This window comes from Orcinus orca, chromosome 1 (genome assembly GCF_937001465.1).
Source record: "Orcinus orca chromosome 1, mOrcOrc1.1, whole genome shotgun sequence".
In the NCBI taxonomy this organism is placed as follows: domain Eukaryota; kingdom Metazoa; phylum Chordata; class Mammalia; order Artiodactyla; family Delphinidae; genus Orcinus; species Orcinus orca.
In genome coordinates this window covers 95,560,057-95,587,404 of record NC_064559.1, presented here as the reverse complement: position 1 = coordinate 95,587,404, position 27,348 = coordinate 95,560,057, and the positions used below count along the sequence as shown (strand labels likewise).

The window sequence follows — 27,348 nt, the reverse complement described above, 5'->3', positions numbered from 1 at the left end:
TGGATCTTGAAGGATGAGTTTATCAGGCTGCTAGGGAGGTCCACTCAGAGAATAGCCTGAGCAAAGGCATGTGGTCAGAAGAAACTATGCTCTGTCTGGGGGTAATGTAACATTCAGTGTGGTAGAAGTATAGAGGGCTGAAGGGAGCTTGTGGGAGAATAGCTCTGGAGAATTGGGTCAGGTCATGTTGAGAAGGGCCTTGTTTGACTGCAGTGTGAACCTTATAAGTAGTGGGGAACTGTTGAAGACTTGCAGGCAGATGATTGATGAAGTCAGCTTTATTTTTCAGTAATTTAACGCTGCTAATATTGAATGATAGGGAAGAGATTGGTGCTAGGAGATCAATTCAGGAGCTCCTGTTACAGTCCTAGTGAGAAATGAAGAGAATACAGACTAAAACAATGGACTGAAGTTTTCTAGATAGTATTGGTAAGATTGGGTGATGCCTTGCATATATATGGGGGGATGTAAGAGAAAAGAAATCAAGAATGACTTAACATTGTATCTTTGGAGTTAGTTGGGTGCTTATACAATTAATCAGAAATTCTATATATAAATGATTGCTCTTCATTGTGTCCTTCAAGGTTATGTAAATACTTTAATGTTCCTGTTACCTCAGACATTTATGAAACTAAATTTTGACATGCCATCAGATCAAGTTTAGAGGGCATACAAGAGAAATTCATTATATTATAGTCACATCTTGTTTTGGACCAAAAGTGGATCTTATTCAATTTGATCACATAGACTTGGCTTTGAATAACTTTTGTTTTTTTCCAAAAGTCAAATCCATTTTCAGCAGATGAATATTTTTACACTGCAGAGTTTTAAAAAGAATGTGATATGAATTCTAAAGACCTTTGGGAGACCAGTGAAATATTACTAAATTACATGTATGGGGTATATTGCAGTTTAGAGAGTGCTTTCCTATACATTTTCTCTTGCAGTCCTCCCAACAACCAATAATGTAGGTATTATCAATCCTATTTTATAAATGAAAAAGCTGAAGCTCAGTGACTCACTAAGTTACACAACTTATGCAGATCTAGACCTCCAGTCTGGCTTTTTTACTTTGTCCAGTGTTCTTGTTACATTACTGTTGTTGCCTCAGTACAGAGAAGAGTTTCAAAAACAATTTAAGCCATGATTACATTTTGGGGGAGACATGTATAATGCATTTAGAAAGGGACAGGCCCTAACTAGAAATCAGTTCTGGCTTGTTAATTAAAAATAAAACAAAGTACTGTTACTTTCTAGCTATAACATATAACATATAACTCTTCCTGGGTGGAAAAAGAAATCTTTTCAGGGTTCCTGGTTTCACATGAAAGGCAAGGATAGATTAGATATCTACTCTTGTCATATTTCAAATAAGGTTATGCAGTTGTGCAACTAGTTTCTGTTAGGGCCTTGTGGAAAGTTTACGTTGGTATTTGTCTGGGAGACAATAGCACTAGACAGAGAGTGCTGTAGATTCCAACCCACATCTGCAAACTCTTGCTGGGTAGCTGAGTGACTGGACGTAGCCTGGTGTGAGGAATGCATGCCCTGCAACTTCAGAGTCACAATTGATTTAAAGAGATTTGTTCCCACTTCTTTCTTTCTGGGAGGCTTGGGTACACAATGTCTGTATTCATCTCTTGCCTCCAAAGCTGGAAAGAGGGAAGAGCTGAAGGAAGTGTTGGTTGGATTATTTTTCCTTCAAATAGTGGGCCCTTCTAGTGTTCTAGTGTAGAGTGTAAGGTTCTTGAAATATTTATGCATCTAATATCAATGGTATGAGGGACATCATGAGCTTTTTTAGAAGATCATTGGATCTTAATGTGATCTTGTATCCCCACAGTGTCTTGCACATAGTGTATATACAATAAACTTTTGTAGAATCTCAATGTATTTGGTCCCAGAGCTTCACTCTGATAACTTTCTCAAATACCTTTGGAAAGATTCGATATAACGTGAGTTAAAGGGGTGTAGTGATCACGTGTTTTTCATAATACCATGTAAATGCTGGATCAGTTAAATTCTCTTTAGATAGAATGCCTGGGTACATTTTAGTCTCAGACTTGAAAAGCAGTTCCGGTATTGATATATACATTTCAAAAATAGCAACTTTTTAGTAGAAAACTTGTGTTACCTACTTCAAGTACCTTTTCATGTGGGTAGTAAAGAAATCTACATTCTCATATTTTTTGCACTATTATATGACAGCCTTTTTCACTTAAAGTTCATCCAGGTTGTCTGGAACTTGTTGGTAGTTCCTAGAATGACAGCTTAATACTGAGGACCCTGCCTCCTCAAACCCCTTGTTCTTTAAACCTTTTAAATTCATCCATTTGCATCAGGTGTCTGCTTTGGCTAAGTTGTATAGTACTTGGTGTTGCCACTGGCTTATTCTGTACCCACCCCCCTTTTAAAATTTTATTTTATTTTATTTTTTATTTTATTTTTGGCCATGCCTCATGGCATGCAGGATCTTAGTTCCCTGACCAGGGATTGAACGCTTGCCCCCTGCAGTGCAAGTGAGGAGTGCTAACCACTGGACCGCCAAGGAAGTCCCCCTCTCTTTTCTTTAAACCCCTGTCTTTTAAACATCACCTCCTTTAAGATCTAGCTTGAAAAAATTTGCTTTCTGTATTTCTTTGTTGAACATTACCAGCTCTGGTTATTCTTTTACCTTGTATTATTTGTGTTCAGCTAAAACCTTATTTTGCATTTGTGAGTAATACTTGTGATTATTCTCAAGTTATTTAAAGTTGCAGCTTTCCAACTAGAAAAAATCTCAAAGATCCTGATACTGTCATTGTTTTTATCTTATTCCTAATTTTCCCCTCCACCCAGAGTCTAATACAGTACAAAAATAGAGAAGTTGATATACTGAAGTACATCTCTAAATGTGTATTGACTGTTGGTTCTCTTATCTTTCAGACGTGCTGGCCATCATTGCCTCCGTGCCCACCTTAGTCCTCTGCTCTGTATCAGAAAGTAAGTTTCCAAATGTGGAGATTATTATTATTTAACCTTTTTATCATCAGGGAAAAGCAGTAGGTTGTTGACTGATATTTTGGGGATATGTACGAAAGCAGGTAATTGTAGATGGTTGGCTGAAAATTTAGTGATTGTGGTCCTTATTTTTCTCAGCTGGTAGTAGAAGAAGGGAGAATAAGAATATATCTTTGTCTTTTTTCTCAATTTTCCTCACTTTAAGCTTTTCTGCTATATATAACTTTATTGATTTGCATTTTGGGCAGCTCCCAGGCCTTAGTCTTTATATCTCTTTCTTTCTGCTATATTCATTTCTAGTCTACTGACTTCAACAATTGTCTCTTTGTGGTTCTTTTTTTTTTAACGTTTAATTTTAGAAATATTTTGTACTTCCAGGGAGTTCCCTAGTGGTCCAATGGTTAGGATTCAGTGCTTTCACTGCCACGGCCCGGGCTCAATCCCTGGTCGGGGAACTGAGGTTCCGCAAGCTGTGTGGTACTGCCGGAAAAAAAAAAAAAGATAGTAGAAATATTTTGATAATTTGTACTTTCAGAAAAGTTGGAAGAATAGTACAAGGAGGTTCTGTATACCTTTCACCTACATTCATCAGTTGTTAACATTTTGCTGTGTTTACCTATCACTCTATATATTTTAGGTTGTGCTATATGAAATTGCCATTTTTGTGGGTCAAAACTGGCCTAGTATTGACAATTTAGTGTGATTCAGCACAATTTAATTATTGTGATTATTTTCTCTGAATTCTTTGAGATTAAGTTGCAGACATCATGACCTTTTACTTCTAAAAACTTCTCCTAAGGGAATTCCCTGGCGATCCAGTGGTTGGGACTCCGAGCTTCTACTGCAGGGGCTACCAGTTCTATTCCTGGTTAGGGAACTAAGATCCTACATGCCGTGTGATGTGGCCAAAAAAAACCACAACTTCTTCTAAGAACAAGAGCATTATGTTATAAAGCACAGTAAAATTATACAAATGCAATTATCAAATTTGGCAAATTTAACATTGATGTAATCTTATCTGATATACAGTTGTTTTTCAGATTTTCCATTTGTCCCAAATAATGTACTTTATAGAAATACAGTCCACCTGTCCCCCCTCCAGGATCTAATTAGGCTCACATATTATATTTAGTTGTCATATTTCTGTAGTATCCTTTAACCTGGAACTATTTCTTAGCCTTCCTGTGTCTTTTATGACATTGACATTTTTGAAGAATACAGGTCAGTTATTTTGTAGAGTGTCTCTTAAGTTAGGTTTGTCTGATTGTTTTCTAATGACTAGATTCAGGTTATCCATTTTTGGCAAGTGTAATACATAAATGATACATAAATGATGTACATTTATGTTGTACATAAATACATAATATGTATTTGTACATATACAAATACATAAATGATGTTGTATCCTCAGTACATCACATCAGGGGCATGTGATGTCATTTGTCCCATTAGTGATTTTAACTTTGATCATTTGAATACAGAAATGTCTGCTAAGTTTTTTCCCAGTATGGAGTTACTGTTTTTAACTTTTGCAATTAATAAGTAATCTATGGGGAAATATTTTCTTGAGGGGGATAGATCATGTTTAATATAGGCACCTAGAAAGTTAAATTGTTGAACACAGCTGTTTAACAATTGGCTTCAGGGACTTCCCTGGCGGTCCAGTGGTTAAGACTCTGCACTTCCACTGCAGGGGGCACAGGTTTGATCCTGATGGGGGAACTAAGATCCCATATGCCCCACAGTGCGGCCAAAAAAAAAAAAAAGTAAAAAGAAAAGAAAAAGAATAAAACAGTTGGCTTCAGCCTAGCCCAGTGACAAGGAAAACCAAGAAGCTATTCAGAGGTACAGAGCTGAATCCAGTTCTTGATTTTTGAGAACCTAAAAAGGATTCTTGAAGAGCCAGATGAGAGCAGGTGGTAATGTATGAGATATCACTCATGGCCTGGGAAAAGGGTAATCCATTTATGTAAATAGTTTTGAAATATTATATTTGCCCTGCCGCCCAACAAGAAAGAAGTTTAGCCTCCGTTACTGGACCTGTGTGTTGGGGGATTGGAAAGAAGAGTTATCCTCTGATATGACCTCATTGGGTGATTGAGGTTATTAATAACTGAGTCAACCTTGGCAGAAAGATAAGGTGAGTGGACAAACATGTTTTCCTAATACATAGGTTTATCTAGCCCAGCTTACCTTTTTATATGTTAACTTTTTGTTATGTGAAAATTTAAACCAAGTTTACTTTTAATCATTTTAAAACCTTTTGGTTTTATTTTAGTGCTGTTCCTTTGGGAACCACAGCCAAAGAAGAGATGGAGAGGTTCTGGAATAAGAACACTGGTTCAAACCGACCTTTGTCTCCCCATGTCACTATCTACAGGTAAGGGCTCTGGAACCAGGGAATTTAGTAGTAGTGGATAAAAGTTCTGGAGGTTGGCCCATAGCCTTCCTGATTATTTCCCTTAGGCCTTTTTTATAACAAGATGACTAAATTCTCTCTTCTGGCCTTAGAAGGGTAATCTAGCCTGCAAAACTACTATTTGGAAAATTCTGGTAAGTCAAAATGTAATTCCTATTAATTAAAAAAATTTATTTTGAAACAATTTCAAATTTACATAAATGTTGCAGAAGTAGTGCACTGTGTTCCTCTATACCTTTTGCAGATTCCCAATGTATTATAACATGTCTGAATGATTTAAGAACAAGTGCAGTGATGATGATACCCCATTATTCCTGTATTAGTTTTTTATTGCTGCTGTCACAAGTTAACTACAAACTTGGTAGCTTAAAACAGCACATTTATTATCTTACAGTCCTGTAGGTCAAACTCTGGCTCATGTCTTACAGGGCTAAAATTAAGGTGTTAGCAGGGCTGCATTCGTTTCTGGAGACTCTAGGGGAGAATCTGTTTCCTTGCCTTTTCCAGCTTCTGAAGGCTGTTCCGAATTCTTTGGTTTGTGGTCTTCCTCCATCTTCAGAACCAGCAATGGTGGGTCAAGTTCTCCCATCCTGTCACTTTGAACCTGCTTCATTGTCACATTTCTTCTCTAACTGCCTCCTTCTGCCAGACCCTTCCATTTTTAAGGACTTTAAAAGGATTATATTGGGCCCATCCAGCTAATCCAAGATAGTCTCCTTATCTTAAGGTGAGCTTATAGCAACCTTAATTTCACCTGCAACCTTAATTCCCCTTTGCCATTTAAGGTAAATACTCACAGGTTTCAGGGATTAGAATGTGGACATCTTTCTGCCTACCACAATCGCTTAATACTTGAGTGTGTATTTCCTAAATTCAAGGAAACTCTCCATACTACAACCATCACAGTCAAAATTAACATTGATCCAGTGTTACCAACTAATCCTCAGATCCCATTCAGATTTTGCCAGTTGTCCCAGTAATGTCCTTTATAGGTCCAAGAGCCAACTCAGGATCATGTATTACATTTAGTTGTCTCTTTAATCTCCTTCAGTATGGAACAGTTTTTTAGCCTTTCTGTATCTTTTATGATCTTGACATTTTTAGGATGTTTCCCAGTTTGGGGTATATCTGATGTTTTCTTGTGTTTATGCGTTTTTGGCAGGAATACCTCTGAAGTGATGCCATGTTCTTCTTAGTGCATCCTATCAGAGGGTGACACAGGATGATGATTTATCCCATTGGTGGTGATGTAACTTTTTTTTTTAAAGATTTATTTATTATTTATTTATTTAATTTATTTATCTTTGGCTGCATCGGGTTTTAGTTGCAGCACGTGGGATCTTCGTTATGGTGCACGGGCTGCTCTCTAGTTGTGGCGTGCGAGTTTTCTCTTCTCTAGTTGTGGCGCACAGACTCCAGGGTGCGTGGGCTCTGCAGTTGTGATGCATGGCTTCCAAAGCACATGGGCTCTTTAGTTTGTGGCACACAGGCTCTAGTTGAGGCACTCGAGCTCAGTAGTTGTGGTGTGCGGGCTTAGTCGCCCCACAGCATGTGGGATCCTAGTTCTCTGACCAGGGATCGAACCCACGTCCCCTGCATTGTAAGGTGGATTCTTTACCACTTGACCACCAGGGAAGTCCCTGGTTGGTGATGTAACTTTTTATCACTGGTTAAGGTGTGTCTGCTAGGTTTCTCCACTATAAAGTTAATGAAAAATGATGTTGTATTTATTAATTCTTATTTTGTGGGGAGGTACTTGAGAGTATAATATTCTACTTCTCATCAGAAGTTTATCCATTAGCATCTTTCGATGGTAGTTGCCTGAATCAGTTATTATTGTGATGGTTGGCAAATTGTGATTTTTCTAATTCCATCATACCTTATTTATTACTATAAGGTAAAGCTTGCTTTCTCTCTCTCTCTCTCTCTCTCCCTTTCTCTCTTTTTCTTTCTTTCTCCAGTATTTCTAACAGGAAAAACTCTTCTCCTCTACGCTTATGACACCAACTAAAGGAAAGACACTAATGTTATCTCTCTACTCTCGATACTTCTGATACCAAATGTGTATGGGTTTTCCCACATCAACCAATTTTTCAACTCTCCAGCACCAACTGGGTGTCCAACAATTCAGTTATGACACTTACTACTTGGAGTTAGCACAGACCCCCCCCAGGTTAGGGGCTCAGTCCCACAAGACTGCCTGCCACTTTGGATGCCAATCGCAAGTCCCAGGTTGTCACCTGTACTTCTGACTAATCAACTATAAATCAAGAGTTTTCATAACACCCTCTGTGGATTCAATAATTTGTTAGAATAGCTCAAAGAACTCAGAAACATTTTCTTAAATTTACTAGCTTATTATAAAGGATATTACAAATGATACAGATGGATAGCCAGGTGCCCTTTTAGTTAGTTCTATGTCTGGAAGGATCCTGAGCACAGAAGCTTCTGCCCCCATGGAGTTGCGGTGCACTCCCTTCCTGTCATGGATGTATTTACCAGTCTGAAAACTTCCCAAACCCTGTACTTTGGGGATTTTTATGGAGGCTTCAACACGTAGGCATGATCAATTATTAACTTAATCTCTAGCCCTTCCCTTCCCGGAAGGAGGTGGGGGTGGGGCTGAAAGTTCCAAGCTTCTGGTCATGGTTTGGTCTTTCTGGGGACCAACCCCCATCCAGAGTCACCTCATTAGAACAAAGATCGCTCTTACCACCCAGGAAATTCCAAGGGATTTAGGAACTGTGTGTCAGGAACCAGAGTCAAAGACCAAATGAAAAGATACTCCTAGCACCCCTATCACTCAGGAGATTAATGAGGGTTTTAGGAGCACTGTGTCAGAAACTAGTAACAGATATTTTTATATATATATATATATATATATATATATATATATTTATGTATATATGGGCTTCCCTGGTGGTGCCTGCCAATGCAGGGGTTACAGGTTCGAGCCCTGGTCCGTCAAGATCCCACGTGCCGCGGAGCAACTAAGCCCATTAGCCACGACTACTGAGCCTGCGCTCTAGAGCCCATGAGCCACCGCTACTGAGCCCGCATGCCACAGCTACTGAAGCCCACGCTCCTAGAGCCCGTGCTCCGCAACAAGAGAAGCCACCACAATGAGAAGCCCGCACACCACAATGAAGAGTAGCCCCCACTTGCCGCAACTGGAGAAAGCCCGTGAGCAGCACCGAGGACCCAACAAAGCCAAAAATTAATTAATTAATTAAAAAAATATGTATATATATATATATATATTTTTTTTTCCCTGTTATTGCACAATTCCTATTTTGCCCAAAGAGTTATACTGTTACTCTGATTTATTTTGTTGTTCAGATTGTCCCAGCCTTAGCTAGTGGGAGTTCTTTCAAGATGGCTCCTGTGAAATCAAGATCTGGGTGCTAGATGTGCTCATTGCTACCAGGATATCATTGCTTCTAGGCTGTTTCAGTAGATAGATCTATGAGATATATGTATGAATACACACATGTACATGTGTATATGTGAGTATATACATATGCATACGTACATCTATTTCTGTTAATTTGTTGTCTTCAGAAGTAGCACTGATGGCTGTTATGCTGGTGTCTTCCCCAAAAACCCCTATAGATCTGCTCCTTTCTAGCTAACTCAGCAAATCATCTTGAGCTGAGCTACCGTCTTTACTTGGGTTCCTGCCAGGGAGGCTGATCATATTTTAACCACCTCCACAAATACCACAACCCTTCAGATTTTTTCCAAGCCAGATTCCAGAAATAATTCTGATTGAACAGTAGAAATTGGACATTCTACTAAAACAGAAGATTAATAAGTGATCTCAGTCCTTGCTACTTTATGGTAAAACGTATTTTTAAGAGCTGAAGGATGTGGGGGAGGATTATAATGATGAAGAACTTCTCAAATTATTTTGAGTCTATATTTAAAGCCCTGGCCTTTTTTCACAGCTCATATAACAAACAGTAATAAGCTGATGAGATGAGACTTAAACTACCTTGTTTGCTCTTTGGTTATGAAACTCTAGACAGGAAACATAGAGCTGTTTCCAAGGTGAAATGTCTGGGAAAGATTTCTGAGATATCTGGAATCATATATTTTCTGTTGCTAACTTTTATAGATTTTTGGAGGTAGCACGGAAGTATATGGTTAAGTTAGCCCTTTCTGAAGTACTCTTTTTTTAAAATTTTTTAAAAAATAAATTATTTATTATCTATTTTTGGCTGCGTTGGGGCTTCGTTGCTGCACACAGGCTTTCTCTAGTTGTGGTGAGCAGGGGCTACTCTTCATTGCGGAGCACGGGCTCTAGGCATGCGGGCTTCAGTAGTTGTGGCTCATGGGCTCTAAAGCGCAGGCTCAGTAGTTGTGGCGCACGGGCTTAGTTGCGCTGCGGCATGTGGGATCTTCCGGGACCAGGGCTCGAACCCATGTCCCCTGCATTGGCAGGCGGATTCTTAACCACTGTGCCACCAGGGAAGTCCCTGAAGTACTCTTTATCTCTTAATAAATTAAGTCAGTTTATCAAAGCAAAAGTGTATATAGGGATTACATTATTGGGAAAACAAGTCATTCTAAAGGACGTTAGAAAATAGTTTAAAAACTTAGAGTTAGAAACGTTCTTAAATTTTAATTTATTCTTCAACCTCATTGGTTTTAAGACTGCTACTTGGGGCTTTGGATATTCCATTAAGCTTCTGCGGATAGTCGTGTGGGGCTGGCCAACATGCAGATTGCACTGTAGGCCCTTAGTCCTGGATAACCAAAGCAACGTGACTTTAAGGATTTTGCATTTGAAGAAAGAGTGCTGCTCAAAAAAATAATAATAATAAAAAAATAAAAATAAAAATGTTTAAAAGCCACTGTTGTACCTAATGAGTGAATTTCCTCTGCAGTATTTTCATAAATGGATGTCTACCTATGCTTGCACACCTCCAGAGAAAAGGAACTATCACCCTTTTCCAATTTGGGAATTTCTCTTATTATCAGAAAGACCCTCATTTTATTGAACTTACTACAACTTATATCTTCTGTACAGTGGTTCTAGTTCTACCTTGAACCATATAAAATAGATCTAAGTCCATTTTTTTTTCTGACAACCTTTATTGACGTTGAGTATCTTTTTATGTGTTTATTGGCCATTTGTATATCTTCTTTGGAGAAATGTATATTCAAGTCCTATGCTCTTTTTTTTTTTTTTTTTTTTGGTGGTACACAGGCCTCTCACTGCTGTGGCCTCTCCCGCCATGGAGCACAGGCTCCGGACGCGCAGGCCCAGCGGCCATGGCTCAGCAGCCATGGCCCAGCCGCTCCGTGGCACGTGGGATCCTCCCAGACTGGGGCACGAACCCGTATCCCCTGCATCGGCAGGCGGACTCCCAACCACTGCGCCACCAGGGAGGCCCATATGCTCATTTTTAAGTTGGGTTGTCTTTTTACTTTTTTTAAATTGTGGTAAAATGTATATAACATAAAATTTGCCAGTTTAGCCATTTTTAAGTGTATAGTTCAGTGGCATTAAGTACATTCACATTGTTGTACAGCCATCACCACTGTTCATCTCCAGAATCCTCTCATCTTCCCAAACTGAAACTATACAATAATTACCATTCCCCTCTGCCCCCAGCACCTGGCAGCCACCATTCAAGTTTCTGTCTCTATAAATTTGACTACTCTAGGTACCTCATAAGGTAGAATCATATAATGTTTGTCCTTTTGTATCTGGCTTATTTCATCTGGCATAACATCTTCAAGGTTCATCCATGTTGAAGAATGTGTCAGAATTTAATTCCTTTTTAAAGCTGAATAATATCCCATTTTACATATATACCACATTTTGCTTATCCATTAATTCGTCCATGGATTTTTGTGTTGTTTCTATCTTTTGGCTCTTGTGAATAATGCTGCTATGAACATGGGTGTACGAATATCTCTTTGAATCTCTGATTTCAATTCTTTTGGGTATATCCTCGAAGTGAAATTGCCAGATCATATGGTAATTCTATATTTAATTTTTTAAATATAAATTTATTTTATTTCTTTATTTTTGGCTGTGTTGGGTTTTCTTTGCTGTGCGCGGGCTTTCTCTAGTTGAGGCGAGCGGGGGCTACTCTTCGTTGCGGTGCATAGCTTCTCATTGTGGTGGCTTCTCGTTGCAGAGCATGGGCTCTAGGTGCATGGGCTCAGTAGTTGTGGCTTGTGGGCTCTAGAGCACAGGCTCAGTAGATGTGGCGCATGGGCTTAGTTGCTTCGCAGCACGTGGGATCTTCCCAGATCAGGGCTCAAACCTGTGTCGCCTGCGTTGGCAGGCAGATTCTTAACCACTGCACCACCAGGGAAGTCCCTATATTTAATTTTTTGAGGAAGCAACATACTGTTTTCCACAAGGGCTGCACTGTTTACTTTTCCACCAGCAGTGCACAAGGGTTCCAGTTTCTCCACATCCTTGCCAACATTTGTGATTTGCTGTTTTTGTTGTTGTTGTTTTAATAATAGCCATCCTAATGGATGTGAAGAGGTATTTCATTACGGTTTTGATTTGCATTTCTCTAATGATTAGTGATGCTGAGCATCTTTTCATATACTTACTGGCCATTTATATATCTTCTTTGCTTTTTACTTTTTTGGTGGTATTGTTTGCAGCGTGATGTTAGGTCACTTGCTGAAAATCATATATCTTATGTCTCTAGCTTTTCCTTGATTAACATTCTACTAACAGTCAAAAAAGGAAAAAAATTTAACACACTTTAAATCAGTAGATATTTGTTAATTGCTCACAGTGTGCTTGGTACTTTTTTAGGAGTTGGAAATACAAAGATGAATAAGATATAATCTGTGTTCAAAAGGATCTCAGTATTTCCTGAAAAAAAATTTTCCAAAGGGAAATCATACTGGCTCCTAGTGATCATCTTCTCTGTAAGTGAATTTAAACAATCTTGATTTTCTGTGCTTGACTCTTATCTAATGTTTGAAAGGAAATAGTGGGGATGATCTGTCTCTGCTCCATGATATCTGAGGCCTCAACTAGAGAACACAAGGCTGGGACTGAAATAATTTGAAGATCCGTTTACTTACATGTTTTGGGTTGATTCTGGCTCTTAGAGGGGACTTCGTTTTTCTCTCTACATGGGTCTTGTTACATGATCTCTCTGCTGAGGCTATTTTGGGCTTCCGTATTGCATAAGAGAGGGATGGATGAAGGGATGGAGGGATAGAAGGAGGGCAAGTGATTTGGAACTCGTGCAGTGTCAGTTCTGCTGCATTCTATATCTTGAGGCAGTCAGTCATGAAGTCCTGCCCAGAGTCAAGGCGCTAAATATAAATAGTGCCTGATAAGGAGTGACAAGATTCTGGAAGATCATGTGAGACTGGAAATAATATCATGGTTGTTTGGAAAATAAAATCTCCCTTACCTACTCAGTACTAGGCTAACCAGGCTATGGTTTTAACCATTTATTTTAATTAAAAATTTTTTTTAAATTAATTAATTTATTTTTGGCTGCATTGGATCTTCGTTGTTGCGTGCTGGCTTTCTCTAGCTGCAGCGAGTGGGGGCTACTCTTCATTGTGGTGCGCGGGCTGCTCATTGTGGTGGCTTCTCTTGTTGTGGAGCACGGGCTCTAGGTGCACGGGCTTCAGTAGTTGTGGCACACGGGCTTAGTTGCTCCGCGGCATGTGGGATCTTCCGGGACCAGGGCTCGAACCCGTGTCCCCTGCACTGGCAGGCGGATTCCTAACCACTGCGCCACCAGGGAAGCCTAACCATTTTTTTTTAATTAGGGTAATATTTGACTTTATCACTCCCATTTTCCATTTCAATATGTCTAAAAGATTACTAGAACAGTGCATATATTCCATGTGTTAGCTCTTGGGATTTAATTGATCTTGCCAGGAGCCCTAAGTGCACTTGGAATGCTAAGCAATGTCTTATAATTTCCTGACTTTTTTTTTTTTCTTTCAAATCAATATTTGTTCTGTCTTTTTCAGTCTGATAATCATTCTCTTTGACAAATAAAATAGTTGAGCAATCTGCTTTGCACTCTGTCATCCATTAACATAAAATTGTCAACCCCAGTTAGGAGGCTGTCTTTCCCTGAATACAATTTTAAAAGCCCCTTGTTGTCCTTGACATTTTTGCAAGCCTCAGCTCATTCTGGGTTTTAGTCTCCTGATTCTTCTAATCAAATTATGCCATTGTTCTCCGCTTGTCCTTTGTTATGAGGCTCTTCTTCTGCCTTTTATATTTATCTTGTTAGTCTGAGTTAATGAGAGTGGTGTCTAGCCAGTTTTTTTGGTTTCTTTAGACATTACTCCTTTCTTACTGTGACCATTTTTAATACATAGAATTTCCTTTTGCGGTCCTTTCAACCTACTTGAGTTGCTTCCCTTAGAGTATGGAGTACGTGGTCTGATTATGCTCAGCATTCTCTATCTAAGCTGACTTTCCAGGATGAATGTTAACTTTATCCAAAGATGCCTGTTCTTTCCATTTCACTAACCAGTTCCCTCTTGAGCATGAGCACTAGGTCCAGAATGTAGCAGTGTTGGTTGTCCTCAATGGAAATGCTTTGGCAGACAGACAAATCAGAACATGATTTATTTATATTAATTAATTAATTAATTAATTTTTGACTGTGTTGGGTCCTCTTTGCTGCACGCGGGCTTTCTCTAGCTGCGGCGAGTGGGGACTACTCTTCGTTGTGGTGCGTGGGCTTCTCATTGTGGTGGCTTCTCTTGTTGTGGAGCACGGGCTCTGGGTGCACAGGTTCAGTAGCTGTGGCTCGCAGGCTCTAGAGCGCAGGCTCAGTAGCTGTGGCCCATGGGCTTAGTTGCTCCGCGGTATGTGGGAATCTTCCTGGACCAGGGATTGAACCCGTGTCCCCTGCATTGGCAGGAGGATTCTTAACCACTGCGCCACCAGGGAGGTTCCAGAACATGCTTTAAAAAGTGGTTTGATGACAAAGTATTTTAAAACTACTGTGGATTAAGAACATATACTAAATCCAGCAAAATGGGATTTTAAATTTGGGATAGGTAACTTATTAGGGAATAACTGATATGCTCAATTTGGATATTTTGGGGTATATAATAAGAAAGATCACGGATGACTGTGTTATATGAAACAGCGGATAAATAAAACTCAGGTTTTCTTCTACTTCTGTCTTATGACTGGAGAAATGGAAGGATGCAGGTGGTTGTAATCTAGTGTTTATTTTCTAACTGTATGCAACTTTTATTGATGTTTTTGACCCATGTTCCTTCTTCTTATGAAAGGAGGAGTTTGAGTTTTAATTGATTCCTCCTCTCAGCTCTGTTAGTGATGCAGTCTGGAAAAGAGAGTAATGCATCTCTTTAAATAAATCATTGTTCTTATTTTCAAATTAGAGAGTGGAAACACAGGAATGTGAAAGCTGTTTGTTTTTATTTTGTGATAAATGGTTGCCTATTTCCGAAGTGGTTTATATTCTCTTTGCCAAGACGGACTCTCTACTATGGTGTCATCTATTCCTTTTTTTTTTTTGCGGTACGCGGGCCTCTCACTGTTGTGGCCTCTCCCGTTGCGGAGCACAGGCTCCGGACGCGCAGGCTCAGCGGCCACGGCTCACGGGCCCAGCCACTCCGCGGCATGTGGGATCTTCCCGGACCGGGGCACGGACCCGTGTCCCCCGCATCGGCAGGTGGACTCTCAACCACTGCGCCACCAGGGAAGTCCTATTCCTTTTTTTAAATTGCTTTTGTGTGTTTCTTTTCAGATGGTCTCTTCCCATGGTGATGTCCATTTGCCACCGTGGCACTGGTATTGCCTTGAGTGCAGGTATGTATGTATGTTTTTATGCGCACGTGAACACACAAACACACACACATACTGCTTTGAAAAACTTTGCTGTTTGTTTGGCTCTTGGCAATGCCTCCTCAGAAACTTGATTTAGAGAAAATGATAAGTCATTTAAGCTTATTGTTTGTTCATTTCTTTAACAATTAATTATGAGTTCACACAATGCTTAGGTTCTTTTCTTAGCCAATTTTTTTTCTTTTTTTAATTCTTTTTCTTATCTTTTCTTAGCCAATTTTTAAATCATCCCTAGCATGTCCTGATAGTATGTTTATTGTCATTACAGAGAACAGATATAGAAATATAATGGAGATAGATTGGCTGACTGACCAAACACAGTCCAAGATTAACCATCAACCTTATTCTTTCAGAAACTCAGTTTTAGCACCCAGTTTTCATCACCTAGAATTGATCAGGTGCAAAAACATTAACTCATTCTCCAATCTCAAAAATTCTTGGTTACAAATCAGAATGTCTGTTTATTTATTTATATGATATGAAATACAGCTGCAGAGTGAGTCATATGCTGGTCTTAGTGCATCCTTTTCAGGTAGTAAGGTTTATTACAGGTAGGATGTACAGATTATAGTCAGGTTTCTGGAGTCTGATGGATCTTTCCACAGTAGGGAGGTACTTTATAAGAGGATCAGCTGTATTTTAAAAGTTTTCTCTGGCTAGTGCTGGAGACGTGGACATATTTTTGTTTTTCATAATATCCTTTGGGGGCCCCTCCTAGGCTTCTGTAGAGTGTGTTTTCACTGAAGTGGTCATCAGCAGAACTAGTGGCTCAAATATAGGGATCCTGTATTTAGGGAGCAGCTGCTGGGACATTGGAGAAATTATCCAAAACTAAGTCTCTGCTATTCACAATTAGATTAGTTTTGTTGGTAAGCAAGTAAAGATAGGAATTCCTATTTAAGATACGATGTTATCATTCCTATGTTACCATTCCTTAGGTTATTATATAACTTGTAATTATTTGCTTAGTTTTTATAAATCTGTCTCTTTTATTAGGCTGTAAACGCTTCATAGAGTAGGAACTGCATCTATCTTATTTACCTTTCATATCCTCTAGCACTCAGTAGGTGCTTAGTTAATCTTTATTTACTAAATGAGTACAACCATGTAAATCACTTTGCTCATAGTGGTCATTTCAGATATGTTCGTTCCTTCTAACTTCTAATTAATCTCCTATTATGCATTAGAAATTGGTTAGTGATAATAATAGCCTCTACCCTCAAGGGTGAAAGAGTCTAAGGAGTAAGACAAATAATGCACTTTTTATTAATGCATTTATAATGCATTTATAATGCACTGTGATAACTTTTTAATAGAGATATGAGATCCCAGAGGAGAGGACAACTCTTCAGGAATTGGAGAACTTGAAAGAAGGATGAGTAGGAGAACTCATGAAAAGGAGGTAGAGGAGGACTTTCCAATGGACAGACTACCTTATACAAAGGCACAGGGTTTGGAAAGCATCCAGAGTCCTGGATAATGATAACTAGATCTGCTTGTTTAAGAGTTGTGTTATGGGAGAAGCAGCAAAAGATAAGGCTGGAAGGTGCACCAGACTGTAAAGGACTTTGACTGCTGTGCTGAGAAGTTGGAACTTGATCCCATTGACCATGGGAAGTCATAAAGGTTCATGTTCTCATTTGTTTGGCCTAGACAAATCCATGATTAGGTATTTATTCAGACTGTAGAGATTTTGTGGCCACTATATAAATTCTGAAAAGCATGTTAAACTAGAAAAGCATGATGACACTAGTTTGACTTTATATAGAATTTATTGAGGAAGACCTTTACAAGCAGTCCTTGAAAAGATGGAGAGAGAAGGCTAGTAACACTCTTTCATTGCTTAGATTCTGTAGGGATTAAAATACTCGTGATTTTTCATAGTGACAGACAGTATAAAAATCTAGGTGAAATTAGGTAAATTGCTTGAGAATGACAGGTACCTGAAGCTGCAATGTGAATGAGACTGGGAAAGGGTAATCAAGATGCAACATACAACAATAAAAAGAATGAGATTCAAAAAAGAAAATATGAGTGCCAAACAACAGATATTTTAGAGGAATACAACTATAAATAAATTGTACAATTAACTTGAATGGGTAGAAGAATGGTCCTGAATGTTTTGGATAGTCTTTAAAAACAGGTTAGATTGGAGAATCAGAACTTCAGTGAAAGGTCACTTGACTGTATAGGCAAACCTACTGCTCAGGCAGTCGTTTCTTTTCTAGAGAAGCCAAAGGACTTATAGATATATAAAGTAACTAATGGAACTCTGAAATGACTGTTTTTTTCATCTGGGCTTTTCATGAGATGGGACCGGCGTTATTGATTCTCCAATGTGATGTGTTATACCCTCGTCATTCCTGACTGAGGCAGTTTAGAGAAAGAGAAAAGAGCATAAACTTTGGAGTTAGATCTGAGTTCAATTCCAGCTCTGTCACTAACTAGCTACTGTATCATCACTTCCTTTTCTGGTTATAATAATGCCTAGTTAGGACTGTGAGAATTAAATATATAAAATTCGAGCTGTAAATCAGGGTTCCCATGACCGCTTCCTCAGGTTTGATAATTTGCTAGAAGAGCTCACCATAACTCAGGAAGACACTTTATTTAGACATACTGTTTTGTTTCTTTTTTTTTTTTTTTTTTGCCATGTGGCTTGTGGGACCTTAGTTCCGTGACCAGGGATTGAATCTGTGCCCCCTGCGTTGGAAGTGTGGAGTCCTAACCACTGGACCGCCAGTGAAGTCCCAAGACATACTGGTTTTTAAAATAAAGGATCAACTTCTTTATTTTATTATTTTTTTTAAACTTGCTTCAGAACTTTTTTTTTTGGCTGCATTGGGTCTTCGTTGCTGCACTCAGGCTTTCTCTAGTTGTGGCGAGCGGGGGCTGATCTTCGTTGCAGTGCACGTGCTTCTCATCGCGGTGGCTTTTCTTGTTGCGGAGCTCGGGCTCTAGGAGCGCAGGCTCAGTAGTTGTGGTGCACGGGCTTAGTTGCTCCGTGGCATGTGGGATCTTCCTGGACCAGGGCTTGAACCCGTGTCCCCTGCATTGGCAGGGGGATTCTTAACCACTGCGCCACCAGGGAAGTCCTCAACTCCTTTATTTAAAAAACTAAACGGGGCTTCCCTGGTGGCGCAGTGGTTGAGAGTCCGCCTGCCGATGCAGGGGACACGGGTTCGGGCCCCAGTCCGGGAAGATCCCACATGCTGCGGAGCGGCTAGGCCTGTGAGCCATGGCCGCTGAGCCTGCGCGTCTGGAGCCTGTGCTCCGCAACGGGAGAGGCCACAACAGTGAGAGGCCCGCGTACCGCAAAAAAAAACCAAACGGAGGAGTTACACAGGGCAAGGTATGGGGGAGCAGAGAGGGGAGTATGTATGGAGCTTCCATGCCCTCTCTGGGCACACCACTCTCCCAGTACATCTTTGTGTTCAGTGACCTGGAAGCTGTCCAAGTCCTGTAGTTTAGGGGATTTTATGGTGGCTTCATTACCTAGGCAAGGTTGATTAAATCATTGGCCATTGGTGATTAGCTCAATCACCAGCCACTCCCAGGTGTGGTGGGGTTGGGGGAGGGAGGTGGACAGGGAAGGGGAGGGAGGTATGGGACTAAAAGTCCCAATTCTCAAATCATGCCTTGGGCTTTCTGGCATCTAGACCCCATCTTGAAGCTGTCTAGCCTCCTGCCCCCCCTCCCCCCCAGCTACTAATTATTTCATTAGCATACAAAAAACCTTTCCTTTCACTCCAGGGATTACAAGGGTTTTAGGAGCTGTGTGCCAGGAATTGGGGGGAAAAGACCAAATACATATTTCTTATTGTATCACATCTTCAAACAAGGAATATCAGTATCAGTAAGTTAATCATAAGCGATTTTGGCCAAAGCTTTCCTCTTTACAAATGAAAAGTATATGAGAAGAAATTAAATATGAAATTTCCTAAATCCTCCTCTGATGTCTAGTGTACTGGAAGGCAGGAAATAGCCTCTCCTCCTAGAACCTGAGTGCCTGAGGAGGGACTCCTCTAACAGCCAAACAATTTAAATTATGAAAACAAAGCCACTGAAGCTGTCCCATCTAATCACTAAGAAAAATTAAATGGTGCTTCCACTTGGCTGCCAAGACCAACTTCAGCCTGCTCCTCTGCAGTTAAGTGCTACATATAGAGCTGTGCGGATTGTCAGTAAGTCCTGTTGCCACTTCCAGACGCCATCGTAAGTTCTTTCAGACACTTCTTCCCAGCAAGCCTCTGCAGATGTCACTGCCAAAGAAAATGAAAACACCTAAAAGGGACTTGGTGGACCTGTCCAAATGATGATTAAAACTCAGGTTGGCAGTACCTGATTGCTGTCCTAACTAAAGCGTTGTCAAACTAATCTCATCATATATTCTGCCTGTCTGCTTCCCTGCAGCCTTGTGTGTGGGGGGGCACGAGGCGGGCAGGAGTATTCATGCATTGAGGGAAAACAAAGCATTTTTGAGAAGCATTTTCTCTTCTGGTGACAATCAGTTTTTCCAGGTCATCCCCTCTTGACAATTCAGGGACTAAGACATGGAGTAGGAAGGGCTGAGAATGAGATTTTTAGCTACAAATGATCAGACATTTTCTGAGAGGTAAAAGATTAAATATTCCAACTATTAATGTAAATAATAATCACTACCAGGCCTGTATTAGGAACTTTATATATATGTATTTAATTTAATTCTCACAGTCCTAACTAGGCATTATTATAAGCAGAGAAGGAAGTGATGATATAGTAGCTAGTTAGTGACAGAACTGAACTCAGATCTGTCTTAACCAAAGTTTGTGCACTTTTCACTCTCTCTACACTGCCTCTGTCTGGAATGACTGGGATTCCTAACATATGACATATCACATTTGAGAATCAATAATTCATGTCCCATCTCACAGAAAGCCCAAGAGAATAAAACAGTAATTTCAGAGTTCCGTTAATTACTTTATAAATCTGTAAGTCCTTTGGCTTTTCTAGAAACGAAGCTGACTGCCTGAGCACTAGGTTTGCCTGGTCTCTCACTGAAGGTCTGATTCTCTAATCCGACTTGTGTGAATGTCAGTGTGGAACAGGAAATGAGCATGGTAATGTCCAATTTAATTTCTGAGGTTTGAGATGTACAATATCCAACAACATATTAGCAAGTAACTCTGGTTATTTAAGAATAAAAGTTTTTTCTTTCCATTTACAAGGATAATTTTTTTCACATAGCTACTAAATTGTTAGGACATAAATATTTGAGTTGTTTGAATCTAACTACTTAATAAACAGAACTGTTAGGTTTTTCTTTTGGCTTGGGGGCATCATGAAAAAAATTCCTGAAAACACTGAGGTACCATGGAACTGAGATAGTTTGAGAAGGTTTGGGAGGAAGATATGACCCAAGAGCGTTCAAGGATCTTTGACAGCCTGGGTAGATAGGAAGCTAGACGATCACAGGAGCTCCCCACTATCCTCTGAATTTCAGTGCAAACCTGAAGTTCCGAAACCTCGACAGCCACACATATGCCTCAGATACCAGGCTCAGCTTTGATCTGTGCACCAAGTGTGACAGCAGTCTACTAACTGAGTCCTAGGAATAGCCACTCAGCAACACTAACCTCTAGGAGACCAGACTCTGACGTGGCTGCCTCATCCTAGGGTGTGAACAGCATGTCTTCCTTCAGCCTTTGCTTCTCCTATGAATGCTATAAAATTCTGACGCATCTGAGGTTTCGTCAAAGAGCTGCAAGCCATGGTAGTTATTCTCAGCACCAGCATTCTTCCAGACTGATGGAGAAATGGACGGCACCCAAAAGTTTTTAATTTTTTTTTTTTTCTTTTTTCTGAGGCAAAATGAAACCCCGAGTTACCATCCCTGCCAAACAACAGGCAACCTCTGACGTGTTCTGGTACTTATCAGTTAGAAATTATTCCGTAACACAACTGTTCGGTTTGTGTTTCTTTTGGCGCGAGGTCCGTGTTCCAATTACACCGGACTTCAGCATTTTATCGTGGCTCTTCCGGGCACGTGCCGCATCTCTCGCTTACTGGTTGCCGACACCTCTACCCTGTTTAAGCATCGCCAGTCAGCAGGTACAGAAAGGAAAGTGTCCGACCCCACCCGACCTGTGCTGTCAGCTCCACGAGTGGGCCCCACAGGACAGCAGTCTCCCTGGGGAGGGATGCGTGCTCTTTCATGTACCCTCCGGCAATGCCAGGCGCTTTACAGCAAAAGCCCCTGGAGTAAGGCTGAGGGAGTAATTTTGATGAAGTCCAATTTATTATTTTGTTGCTTCTGGTTTGCTGTCATATCTAAGAAACCACTGCTAATCCAAGGTCATAAAGATTTACTCCTGTGTTTTCTTGGTTTTATGGTTTTAGTTCTTACATTTAGGTCTCTGATCCATATTGAGTTAAATTTTTGTATGGTAGAGATGTAAATTTTTTTCTCATTCTTTTCCTTGGACTGAATGTACTGTTCTTATTTTTTCTTACTGAGATGATGATATAGATGTAGCCAGAGGTGCCTTCTAAAATGATGGGTGAAGTTTTTATAGAGAGATGTTGAAAGAAGTAGCAATATGGCAAATTTAAGAGATTAGGGTCAGATTCCAAGTAACGTATCTTCCACTGAGAATGTGAACATTAGTTTAAATCTTCCCCATTTTAAAATGGTTTAGAATTGTGTGAAGTCCTAGGGGCTGTCATAGAACCCAGTTTTATGTGTTACATTGGTTGTAGCTGGTGTGTAGCTGTGACGGGCTTACTTTGTTTCTCCGCAGGGGTCTCTCTTTTTGGCTTGTCAGCCCTCTTGGTCCCTGGGAGCTTTGAGTCTCATTTGGAACTTGTAAAGTCCCTGTATTTGGGGCCAGCGCTGATCCACACAGCCAAATTTGCACTCGTCTTCCCTCTCACGTATCACACCTGGAATGGGATACGACACTTGGTAAGTTAATTGTAGACTTGTACATTTTCTGGGTGAAAGGAATGGAGAGCCTGGAAGGATTTTCTCTTTCCTGGTCTGGGTTTAGTGCTGTTCTTAAAGTTAGTTGTGCTGGACCTTTGTTCAGGGGCCTCTTGGGGAAAGCTAAACTAGATGCCCTCTGCATTGCCAGGTAGCCCAGCTGGTGATGTAGCTGAGACTGGATGTAGGCCTGGCAGATACTTGCAGGGTCTCAGTGAACTCTTTTAGTTTCAAGAGGGATGTTACCAAAAGAGACCCATGAAGCCAGGCCATACATCTGGCATAGAAGGCATATTTATCAGACAAATACTAGTTACTGCTTTCAGTCTAAACTTCCTGTCAACACAGAGTGACAAATTTGGCTGGAGTCAAATATTCTGACGTTTATTATCTTGATGTTGGATTGTGTTAACTGCTTTTGTTTTTTGTTTGTTTTGAACTATTAGAATGGGGCCAACTTTAACAAGCAACTGGGTGCTAGGATCCCAATATTGAGTTTAGGAATCTTTTGATAGCCTGAAATCTGACCATGTTGCCTCCTACATGACCTTGGGGTCAGTTCAAACTGGTGTCTCCTTCTCTTTATTAAGGAATTAAAGCTTAATCAAACCTGCCCCAGGTCAGAGATGAATCTCTCCTACAGCATCTTAAGATTTATATTTTGTGGTCTCCCTACCCCTAATCTTGCTTCCTTTCCCAGGAAGATAATTACAGCTTTATTCTTTCTGGTTTTCCATAATTTCTCAACCTAAGCCTCTGTCAGTTGGATGCTCTTGCCTTAATTTGACCTTTCATAACTTCCACATCAGAGCCTAGAGATAAGCACTTTCTGAATTGTATTCTGGTCCAATAGACAGTTTAATGGAATCAGAAGAGTGAGAGACTAAATGATCTATTAAATTAAGTGTATCTATCAACTGGTCCCTGGGGCAGTGTTCAGTTTGATTCAAAATGACTTCACTTCCCTCAGGAGGAGGGGATGGAGAGGGACGGCATTTCCATTAATGACTTCTTATTCCACAGAACAAAGCTTTCCAATGGAATCAGCTGATCAGCTTCCTTTGTTGGCATCCTGGCTCAGGCAGGGACTTGCCATATATTTGCTTTTGTCTCAGTATGGGGGGAGGGAAGGGGAAGAGATTTTATAAAATGTCACAACTAAGTCAAGGCTTTTCTTAATCCCTTAAATCTGCTTTTGTTTGTTCTTTTAGCAAGTCCTGGCTCTGAGTGTGGGACAGGATTTTTATCTGTTCTCTGTGACAGTCCATAGTTCTTGCACTCTCAGCTTGATAATTGCCTTGCCAGAAGATCTAGTGGGGGAGTGGAGGGTGGAATTGATATTAAGAGAGTAGGAAGTGACAAGGTCTCTGGTAGGCTAGAGAATATTCCCCCATCACCACCACCCAGTAGGACTCGATTTTTTGGTAAAACACTGTGCCTTTATAAGCAAAACAGCTTTTTGTGGAATCTGTTTGACTCCTGATCTTATCTAGGTAGAAGCTCTTTGGCAGCTGAGGTGGGGCATCTTCTTATCTTGATTATTTTGGGGGCTCTCTAATTTTTCTCTGAAGCAATCCTAATTTATTCAGTTTTACATTCAGGGTATAGGTATATGTGTGTGTTGAGACAGTCATATGTGGAAAGTGTGAAACCTGAAGACTCTACTTTTGCCCTAGGGGATCTTTTAGAGTATAATATGTTAATGTCCCTAGGGCACAAGAGAGTCTAGATCAGTATTTTTTAAATTGTGTTTTTTTGACTCAATGGGTAGAAAATCAATACAGTGGGTTGCTACCAACAAAAAAAAGAAATTTAAATAGAATACAACATATAGAATATAACACACATGGTAATGATAAATATTGCTTATTGTTTCATGAACTTTTATATATTATATATTTTATACACACACACGCACACACACACTGGATTCTAATTAAAAGGTATTTCTTAGTTGGGGGTGTGGGTCACAGTCAAAACAAAATTGAGAAATAGTGTTGTAGACCCCAAAGAGTATTTTTAAAAATTATTAGTCCTGGACTTCCCTGGTGGCACAGTGGTTAAGAATCCGCCTGCCAATGCAGGAGACACAGGTTCGAACCCTGGTCTGGGAAGATCCCACGTGCCGCAGAGCACCTAAGCCCAAGCGCCACAACTACTGAGCCTGCACTCTAGAGCCCATGAGCTACAACTACTGAGCCCTTGTGCCACAGCTACTGAAGCCTGCGTGCCTAGAGCCCATGCTCCACAACAAGAGAAACCCCCACTTGCTGCAACTAGAGAAAAGCCTGTGCGCAGCAATGCACACAGACCCAATGCAGCCAAAAATAAATAAATAAATTTATTTAAAAAAAAAAAAACTAGTCCTCTGATGGACAAATGTTCCTTCTCAAAGGGGATTCTGTGGTTGGCTATACCTAGGAAATCATGTATATTATATCCCCATTTTGGAGATTAACAGTGTGTATTAATAAATTGTTTGAGAAGTCTTGTAGTTAAACTTTTACCAAATTAATTTGACTACAGAACTTTTTTCCCCCATGTAATGCCTTTTAACATCCTGAGGAACTAGATTTTGGAGAAACACACTTTGGGAAACATTGATCAGTTTTTTTGTCACGAGAGAAAGTTTTTATTCATTCTGGAAGATCTTATGGGCTGAGGATGGATCCCTTTACTATCATTGGGATAAGTAGGTGGTCGTTACTGTATTGTGAGTTTTGAGGAAAGTGAAGGTCAGGAATAAGGGGAGAAGAGCTTTTCTCTAGAATCATGCTGAGAGAAATTGCCTGTTCCTAGGTGGAGTTCCTTTCTGAGAAAGGAGCTGTGAGAGTGACCAGGACCCTGATTGCTGAAAAAAAATTTTTTTTTCTTATTTCCACAGATGTGGGACCTAGGAAAAGGCCTGACGATTTCCCAGCTATACCAGTCTGGAGTGATTGTCTTGGTTCTTACCGTGTTGTCCTCTGTAGGGCTGGCAGCCATGTGAAGAGCCGACGTTCCCAGCATCATCTTCCTACCCGTTATTGCATTGACCCATCTTCCTGTTTGTTACTCTTATCTTAAGCCAGGGCAAAGTTATCTTGATTTGTTTAGACCCTTTTGTGCTTGCAGATCCCCTTGGAGCTCAGCAGTAAGAGTACCTTATAGAACTAGAGTAGTGGAAAAGGATCCAGTTTTCCCCTTATTTCTAAAGATGGAATGACTATAAAAACTCCCTTTTCCTGCCCCCAGCTTGCAGCCTACTCTGGGCCTGGGAGCCCTCATTCTCTCTCCATATTAGGCCTTGATTTGTGCTGAGGGTCAGCTTTTGGCTTCTTCCTAAGACAGTGGAAACAATGCCACTCTGTGGCCTCTGCCATGGGGACTGGGAGTGGGGCTTGGGTTGCCACTGCCTGTGGGTTGCTGGCTTAAAGGACAATTCTGTTAATTGGTCAGAGCCCAGGGTCTTTAACACCCACACAGTGTGACTGAAAGAAGAGGGGTGGGGGTGGAGGGGAATTAGCCTGTCCTGGCTAGAGGGAGATGAAGAGAGTAAGTTGGCTCTTGGAGCACATGCTTTGGGGAGAAGAAGATATATAGCTTTTGATGCAAGAGGAAGATCCAGAAAACTATCACTGAACCTATTAAGGATTATTTCTCTTCCTTGCATTTCCAGAAAAACCAAACCTCTTATTGTCATGTTTTCTAATCCAAATTCATGTGACAGCTTTTTCTGAAACAGAATTAAAATTATTATTTTGTCTTTGACTCTCCTTGATATCTTGAGAAACCAAGACAGTGGTGGTTGGGGAGGAGCCAATTTCCTCCCCCTCCCTCTGGTCTCAGGCGATTACATCCCCCAATCTGACCTTTCTCAGGAGGGAAACAGTTTGTCCTACAAGTGACCACTGGAAAAATTTTCAGGGAATCAAATGCAAGTAGCCATGGATCTAACATCTTGCCGAAACCTCAGAGAAGGAAGGAGCAAAAGAGAGGAAGTTGAGCTTTTTGTTTATTACAGGCTCCAAAATCCCACTGAGAACTGATTATTATAAGCCTTAAGGTACAGTTCAGCAAATTATGATCCAGTGGAACAATGGAGGGGACAGCCAAGGGACTATGAATATGAACTAAGTATGTCCATTTGGGGAGAAAGGAGAGTAGAGGTAAGAAAGGAGAGATTGTTGGAAACCTGGCAAACATTTATAGTTTAGTGAGAAAACTTGCTACTTTTTATAATCCATGTAGGCCAGGCTTTTTGGTCCCTAACTGCCTTGACAGGAGTGCTGTTTTGATAGTCTTTGGAAACTCTGGGGTGACAGGTCTATCTTGTCTGTCACTCTGAGTTTTTAGCCAACCAGTTAAAGCTGTGGGTTGGAGAGAAGTAACAGTGGCTGTAATTGGTGTCAGTTAGAGAGGAAGACCTTACTTAGTTGCCTCAACAGTCTTCATCCCAGCTCCCAAGTAGTCTCTGGCTTTAAGTGATGATCACTTCTCCCTTTTTGCTACACTGGCCCTGGGAAGTCTTTGTAGCCTTCCTCCAGCGTATACATATGTCCTCTGTACTTGTCCTTGGAGTTAGGCATACGTGTTCATGAGGGAACAATTGGGCAATGGAACTGGGAAAGGTTTGGCAAGGGCATTAAATTTAACAGCCAGTGCCAGGAAGATGCAGAATGGGGATAATGATAAACAGAAATTGGAGGCTGGGAAATAGATAAGGGACTTTTTTGGTGGCTTCTTATCATTCAGGTGATTGGGGTGAGGGGAGTGGCAGTGTGGTCATCATGTATGTTATTCTGTCCTAAATTTCTACTTGTTGTCTCCCTTTATTTCTCTTCTCTGTCTTCTAATCACTTCTTTATCTTCAGTTTTCAAATTGTATTTGTATTTTTGCTTGAGTTTTGCTTTTATAACTCTTTCTAATTTGTTTTCCCTGTGTGTTCTGTCATCAGATAATGAAGTGTTAGACAAGGATTGTGTCTTCTACTCTGGCTTCCTGTACCTTTTCTTCCCCACCTTCTCCAAATGCACATACACACACTCTACTCTAAATGATTGTACTTCTGACTTTGAAGTTGTAGTTCATGCTCAGGATGAAAAGTGAGCGAGTAGGGGTGACAGACTGGTTATTTGAGGTTT

General features: G+C 40.4%; 1 protein-coding gene and 1 non-coding gene across 2 annotated transcripts in view; one reads left to right on the top strand and one right to left on the bottom strand.

The window, feature by feature from the left end:
* The window catches only part of SDHC (succinate dehydrogenase complex subunit C), a 28,378-nt gene extending 2,404 nt beyond the window's left edge, over positions 1 to 25,974 (top strand). The window contains exons 2-6 of the mRNA XM_004284389.3: positions 2,926 to 2,982; positions 5,279 to 5,380; positions 15,166 to 15,227; positions 22,043 to 22,206; positions 25,109 to 25,974. Of these exons, the coding sequence (XP_004284437.1) occupies positions 2,926 to 2,982; positions 5,279 to 5,380; positions 15,166 to 15,227; positions 22,043 to 22,206; positions 25,109 to 25,213 (490 nt within the window). The 3' untranslated portion in view covers positions 25,214 to 25,974. The remainder of the gene's footprint in view (positions 1 to 2,925; positions 2,983 to 5,278; positions 5,381 to 15,165; positions 15,228 to 22,042; positions 22,207 to 25,108) is intronic.
* On the bottom strand, positions 21,391 to 21,518 carry LOC117198333 (small nucleolar RNA SNORA49). Its single transcript, XR_004479446.1, has one exon. It is a non-coding gene; the product is annotated as a small nucleolar RNA SNORA49 (small nucleolar RNA).
* Positions 25,975 to 27,348: the final 1,374 nt, after the last annotated feature.